Raw genomic sequence first — 6,910 nt, forward strand, 5'->3', positions numbered from 1 at the left:
ACATTTTACTCTGATCTTAAATATCTCCTTATATAGTATAGCTAGCGTATTACTATAATATAGCAAAATAAAGCTCTAATAGAGAGCTTTAAAATAAGCTACTAGACTTCTCAATCGGGTAAGTATTGGTGGAGATAATAGCGTTTTTGAGATCCCGATGTGGAGACCCAATGACCAGCCTAAGCTAACTGCTGCCCCCCTTACTGCGGATTAGAATCGCGTTTTAACCTTTCCTAATAGAGCGTGCGATATAGGTTAGGTAAGCACTAGACATAGCTTTTTCTACTAGAGCGATACTAATAAAACGTAGTAAGGGTTGATGCTTAAAAAACGCGCGTTTTACTGAACAGAATAGCGTTTTTGGTTGCGGTTCAAAAACGCAGCCCAAATCGGGCTTAGTAAACCGCAACCGCAAAACGCAACCGCGCAACCGAACAGGCCCTTAGTAACGTCATTGTCCTAGCGACCATGCAGATCATAGCTCAGGAATGCCATTCACTTGGCTTACTTCTGCATCTCGGCTGGCTTGAAGCCGTACAGGTACCAATAGTCAGGCGCGAGGGTAAGACTCCTACCATACCTCTCGCCAAACTGTCCCTTCATCTCGTTCATGAGGAGTACGAGGTTGTCAGTATCCTTTTTACGACCTCCGCGCTTCGGCTCAGCAGGATATTCCAAATTGATATCCGCGCCTTGACAGCCGTACGTATCCATGGACTTGATGAGAGATTGGATTAAGGCTCATCGGCTCGCTTCAGTGAACCCCATGTCAGTCTAGGCTTTGTATATTGGGGACCGGGATCGTTAAAAGACTAGCCTCCGATCGCGATGCAGGTCTGGAGACCATTGCGCTTGAATGCAGTAAACTCGCCATACAAATGAACATCATCGGAGTTCAAGTTATCGCCTTCATGTGGCAAAGACTCTAGCACGTTAAAAGGACGTCGGATTGGGTACCACCAAGGATGGAGCGCCCGTGAGCGCGTATGCGACAAGGTAACCTCTCGTCAGATCAACACACGTGGCCTATCACATTCGCCTTCTTCCATACTCAGACGTTCGAGATGACGCCTATGATCTCACAGGATCCGAATCCTTGCTGACATGGTCTAGAGTGTGTTAAGCAACAGAAAAGGTGGGAGGAAAGCGGTATATGCTTACGTCTTGCCAATCAACGGCTATGGGATCTTCCAATGGACATCTTCTGTTCCGCACGATCCGTATTTTGAGCAGCAGAGCTTAAGCCCGCACTTCGCTCTTCCATCAGCTGAGTCGATACCACACATGGCCTTTGCATCGCATTTTGATATGCAGTTCTCCGGTGCACATTGGGCTGCTGTATATCCGCACTCGCCCTCCTCACTACAGCATGATTCATCTAAGCGGGGTTAGCCTGGGCCACATTGAATGGGACCATCTACACGCTTTTGCAAACCAAACATCCGTAGGCATTTTCAGGATCCTCAACATGCCAACCAGCAAACTTCGCCTTACCGTCTCGGAGTGGTGCCGTTAGTCAACGTTTTGTTGGTTACGTCGTTGGATGAAGGCTACCATTGTGACTCAAGATCACACACTCAAGATATCTAACAGACACTTGCAATATTTCGACATTGAATACATTGTCAGTATACACTCCTGAGATTGGAAATGCACATTTGAAAGATGAGCTATATCCCAAATAGACGTGGCTTGGTCGGACATGCGTTCACACTCAAAACTAGTCTGCAGTATCCCATCTGATCCAGGGCGCTTAGATACAATCTCCTGACACTTTAGCTTGCAGGATCTCAAATGGTGATGGATATCGCATTCGGCCAGTCTGGTCATTCGACTATTTCGGCTTGATAAGGCGGAATCGACGGCCCTGAATTTTCCTTTCATACTCATGAGCCTTTGTTAATTGTTGGTTCCAAAGTATGTCCCTGAATTTAGCATCTGCCGCGCGGGGCATCATCTCGACATAGACAACGACGTTACCATCCTCAGTCTCGTATGGCCAAGCGCGTCGGAAGTACAAGAGTGTCTCCGACCAAGGCTCTGCAGCCATTACTCGCTGAGCTTTCTTGACTTCATCCAAGTGCTCGTTCAAATATGCATGGACCTCGGTGACGAACTGCCTGAATGTAATCGATCCTCCATCCTCGTTTTGGATGATGAGTGGGGGCGGAGGTCGATAGCCGTCCTCCTCGGGCTCACTATCGTACGAGAGTCGAAATTTCTCGTCACATTCGCGACTGTTGACCTCGATACGGCTCACGCTAGGCAGGCCGAAGTCTGCATCCGCATCCGCATGCTCGAAAAACGGACCGATTTCCTCTCCATTTTTGGGCCCCGAGACAATCTTGATATCACTTAGGTCGGCCAACAGATTCCAGCGTAGTCGGTACAAGAGGTCCATACGGATGCAATCGTGCACCAATTGGGAAGGAATGATAGCGGCGTGAATGGGCGTATGGGAAACTGGAGAGGGATCGTTGTAGTGTCGGGTGAGAAAGTGGATGGGTAAGCTACTATGAATCGGGGCGGATTCTTACTCTTACATATCGTCTTCACCCCTCGCTAATCATTTACCCGGACAGTGTTTAGCGCAGCCCGAAATTAACCACCCGAGGCGACTCCAAGCACTACTAGGAGGATGAGCTACCTTTTTATCGATGGGGCGGCTCGGCAGGGATGCGGCAGGAACGCACCGTAGCCGAACCTAAAGTTGACATGGATCCATGAAATTGCGCCGTGCGCAAGGGATAGCCGCCTAAAGTTAGCGGCCTTTTGGTTCTGTGAGATTTTGTTAACAAAGAGATATATCTACTTCATGTATTGAAAACCTTCGACTAGAAGTGCTATCTAAAAATCTTGTTGTCTTATTCTATTTTCGTGATAATTATGCTCACCCGGCTAGCATGGGTTCCTATCATCCTCGCACTGTTTCACTAAGGTGTAAATAGCGCACTAGGTGATGTTATTTGCAGATACGACGACGACTTTGACAGGGGCGAATTAATAAACCTGTACTGAGTTGGCACGCAAGTACTTTATTACTGTGAAAAGGTTCTTTGAGTTGGATGTATCCGTCGACAAGGAGTGCAATACTATCAAGGCCAACAACAGACAAACAATGTTGCAACGGAGAGACTTGTAAGTAATCTTGTGCTGATGATTGCGCATTATATTCGAGATCAAATAGGTCATAGACGGGGTCATGTCACCTGACTATATTGCGATATATTTTTTCTTGAACGATCTGTACGCTTAAAATTATGTTTGTCAACGACCTTACAAAGGCTATCTAACTCAATGTTCCAGACAATACGCGTGTCTCGCCCTTCATTCATCCATATTGTGTAAACTATCTAGGGATTGATGATAATGCCACCGTTCCCCCCGTTGCCGGCACGACTGCCGGGCACCAATGCATCACCGCCGTTGCCACCCTGCTTGAACATTAGCTGCATGATTCATAAAGTTTCGTGCTGGCAATCAGCACCCGCCTAAAATGGGAGACTTACATTGGCAATACCGGCACCCTCTGTACCGTCTTTGCCGTCTTTGCCGTCTTTACCATGCTTACCATTTTTGCAAGCACCATCCTTGCCCTTTGAATCTCCAGAGAGACTCACGCTTCCGCCTGTAGCTGACGTGCCAAATCCAATAGCTGAAGCTCCAGTTATAATCTCGGCGCTGCGCTTCTTGGCAAGATTTGGCTCAGGGTCTCGAATGTGAATATGAATAGATGAACCAGGGTCCTAAACAAGATCAGTCAGTAAAATACAAATACGAAGCGAAATATGGATCAATTACATTTCCTACAGACCCTCCTTTGGCATGGCCGTCAATGGAAACAGCAGGACCTCCAGTTATAATTGAGTGGGAACCGATTGAGAACTTGGAGTCGTTCACATCATCGGCAGGATCACGTTTCACATGAGGGATCTTGATGGGGTGTCCATCGACGACAACAGCCGGAATGCCGAGACCAATTGAGAACTTGGAGTCGTCTACATTGGGATTGGCGGGGCTTCGTTTATGTTCAGAACCCGGACTTTCTGAGCCGATTCTCAAAGGGTTTGGGGTGGGTGCCCCTAAGGCAACTGCTGAAAGGAAAGAGAGGACGGTGGCGGATCTCATTGTATTGAGTTGGAGATATAGCCAAAAGAAACAGTGAAGTGGGAGCCGTTTGGCAAGAGTGAGATAAGGAGAAGGGAGGAATTATAGAGTGAGAATGAAGGTAGAAGAAGTAGAAGCTAGTCAAAGCTCTGCTGAAAAAAAGTTGGTTGGGGGACTTTCCTGTGGTTTATATGCACACAGGATGCTATATGTTTTGAGGGACTTAACCAATTCTTCTGTCAATATGACATGAATTACAACTGACACTAGTAGCATCAAGTCTATTGACAGCCTTCCCATCACAAATGCCGTTATCCGTCACTTGTCCGTCACTGTCGCGGAATACTTGCTCCTCCTCGCATGATTGCGATCAGCAACCTAGTCCTCTATCGAATACGAACAATCACGACAATATTCGTCATCTCGAAGGGTTCAAAACCCCTCAAGTGTCAAATACGAAACACGTCAGTCATGTGGTAAAGTGCATTAGGAAGGGGGACCCAGTGTTGTAGCAAGTGTGGCGATGCGGCGCCACTACCTGGCTTAGCCACATTTGAGTTTGCCGAGGTTTATTTCGAAACTAGAGTAGATAATTCTGGTAACTAGGTGGCTGATTGAGATACATAATGCATTAGTAGGGAGGCTAGTGCAGTCGTTCTGGAAACTTTGCTGAACTGAGCCACCGCATCCCCCAGATGCTACGTCATGTATCCCCGTGGAAAGACCGTCTGAGGGGAAGGAAATAGGGGGGCTAGCAGTTGTGAGGGATCTTCTGGGGTAGAAAGAAGGACTAGAGGAGGGCCGATTCATGTGGACTAGTGAATTACTTGTATTTCGGCATCTGAGTTTTAGTATACTAGAAGCTCACCATGCAACGGATTAACAACCATCTTGAGGGATTTTGAAGCCGATAATTTGGAAAGTCCTATCGGTAGCGATGGTGAACAAGATCTCAGATCTCGGATCTCGGCACTTGCGTACACAAGGCTCAGGGATGTATTGATGAGTTAAGCGCAGCTTTGTGTCAGCTGCAGTAAGTACCTAGAACGAGGCATTTGTTTAGCCCAGTTTCGTTTCAGCTGTACCTGTAACGAGACACTCGTCTAGCTCAGGTTCGTCTCAGCTATAGTGCCTGGAGCCAGCAACTTGACATAAGCATGTGCCAAGACCCGCGCTAAGAAGCTTAATTCAATGCTTTAGGTTTGGAAATATCCCGCAAATAGCAGTGCCACGCTTTGCCCATCTGGGAATTACTAGGAGGCATGTCTTTAGAGCCCGCTGTAACTGCTGCTTCAATGCATCAACGTTGTAAAACGATTGGACACGGACTCGTTTTCGGTTGCATCCACCTGCGCTCGGCCTCGGACGATCATGGGAGTGGATAGGCACATGGTCTCTGCGACGGGTACGAGAAATAGCATATCGCGCGCGGAAGCAATATTCCGCCTATATGTCCGTGATGCGCGCCGAATGACGGTAGTTAACCCCAGATTTACCGAAAGTCAAGGTTCTTCAATGTGTTCGTGGCCGTAGAGAGGGGACTTCAAGATTTATGGATTCTGTGTCGACAGTAGGGTCATACGTTGACGCCTTACTCTAGTTTGTTTACACAGTATATTAAACCATTCAAAGTAATTACTCAACAGGAGCCACTCGGTAAGCCTACGGAGCGGTGTCTGTTCTCCGCAGCGGAATTCGTCCGATCCAATGCGCGCTCGGCGGTTTCTGGGGGATTTCTGCTAATGCTGTTTGGACTCTTGTTACATGTCAGCCCGAATAGCACCGATGTGCCAAGACCGTTTTACCGTTTTAATTACTCCAAGCAAAAGCTTAATCCAGCTAAGACTGCATTAAGAACGTCTCTGAGGCTTTAAGCTTTAATTCATGCTCTTCACGGTCTCACTGAACGTTACCGTAAATGGACTAGTGGTGCGTTTAGTACTACAATTGTTTTTCTAAGTTTAGGGCTTTCCTAAACACTACCTTGTATCGATACTCGTATCGTCACGGTAGCCTCGCTTCTCACCTGATCATCTCTCAATTCACCCTACTCATGTCCACTGTCGTGCACGTCAAAGCTGTCAGGATCTTCATGACATGGTTGTTTGACACAGACTCCGTCAGTGTAGAGTAGGTCTGTTGAAGCACGTCAGTGTACTGTTCAAACATGTCACTATACTCTGTCTACCGAGGCTGGTACTCTCTCCACGCGAATATATAAATCAACACTGGCTCTCTTCGATAAATCATCATCACACATCAACCACTCCCTCATCTCCTCTCATCTTCTCTCATCGCAATCAGTCTCGACGACTACTTTCTTTTCACAGTTAGCTGGAACTACTCTCAATCTTGATTACTATCAAACTTCCTCATCAACAAACATGAAGTACTCAATCATCTTTGCTCTCGGCTCCGCAGCGCTGGCTGTAGCGGCTCCCGTCACTGTTGACGTCAACAGCCGTGATACCACTGTCGTTACTGGCGGCACTGGCATTGGGTTCGAAGGTAGCGGCCGTGGCGGCAACGTCGCCAACGGTGGTGATGGTGGTAACACTCGCAAGGGCAATGGCGGCAATGGAGGTGCTGGCGGCATCGCCAAACGCGATACTACTGTCGTCACTGGCGGTACTGGCATCGGATTCGACGGCCGTGGTCGCGGTGGCAATGTTGCCGATGGCGGCGATGGTGGCAACACTCGCAAAGGCGATGGTGGCAACGGAGGTGCTGGCGGCATCGGACGACGCTCGACAATCGTCACCGGTGGTACTGGAATTGGCTTTGAAGGCAGTGGTCGCGGCGG

At 48.0% G+C, this 6,910-nt stretch overlaps 4 protein-coding genes across 4 annotated transcripts; 1 reads left to right on the forward strand and 3 right to left on the reverse strand.

The window, feature by feature from the left end:
- Positions 1–1,834: 1,834 nt before the first annotated feature.
- On the reverse strand, positions 1,835–2,428 carry COCVIDRAFT_116438 (hypothetical protein; the record flags this gene model as incomplete). Its single annotated transcript, XM_014694624.1, has 1 exon — positions 1,835–2,428. A coding segment is annotated over one exon (594 nt), but the record flags the coding sequence as incomplete, so codon positions are not given.
- A 925-nt stretch (positions 2,429–3,353) lies between these two features.
- COCVIDRAFT_21340 (hypothetical protein) lies at positions 3,354–4,128 on the reverse strand (the record flags this gene model as incomplete). The annotated part of the gene is made up of 3 exons (XM_014694625.1): positions 3,354–3,449; positions 3,510–3,746; positions 3,802–4,128. 3 exons carry the CDS (start codon positions 4,126–4,128, stop codon positions 3,354–3,356), a joined length of 660 nt encoding a protein of 219 aa, XP_014550111.1.
- Positions 4,129–4,650: 522 nt separating this feature from the next.
- On the reverse strand, positions 4,651–4,917 carry COCVIDRAFT_116441 (hypothetical protein; the record flags this gene model as incomplete). Its single annotated transcript, XM_014694626.1, has 1 exon — positions 4,651–4,917. One exon carries the CDS (start codon positions 4,915–4,917, stop codon positions 4,651–4,653), a length of 267 nt encoding a protein of 88 aa, XP_014550112.1.
- Positions 4,918–6,491: 1,574 nt separating this feature from the next.
- Positions 6,492–6,900, forward strand: COCVIDRAFT_32058 (hypothetical protein; the record flags this gene model as incomplete). The annotated part of the gene is made up of 1 exon (XM_014694627.1): positions 6,492–6,900. A coding segment is annotated over one exon (409 nt), but the record flags the coding sequence as incomplete, so codon positions are not given.
- Between the last annotated feature and the right edge of the window lie 10 nt (positions 6,901–6,910).

The sequence above is a fragment of the Bipolaris victoriae genome (genome assembly GCF_000527765.1).
Source record: "Bipolaris victoriae FI3 unplaced genomic scaffold scaffold_274, whole genome shotgun sequence".
Taxonomy (NCBI): domain Eukaryota; kingdom Fungi; phylum Ascomycota; class Dothideomycetes; order Pleosporales; family Pleosporaceae; genus Bipolaris; species Bipolaris victoriae.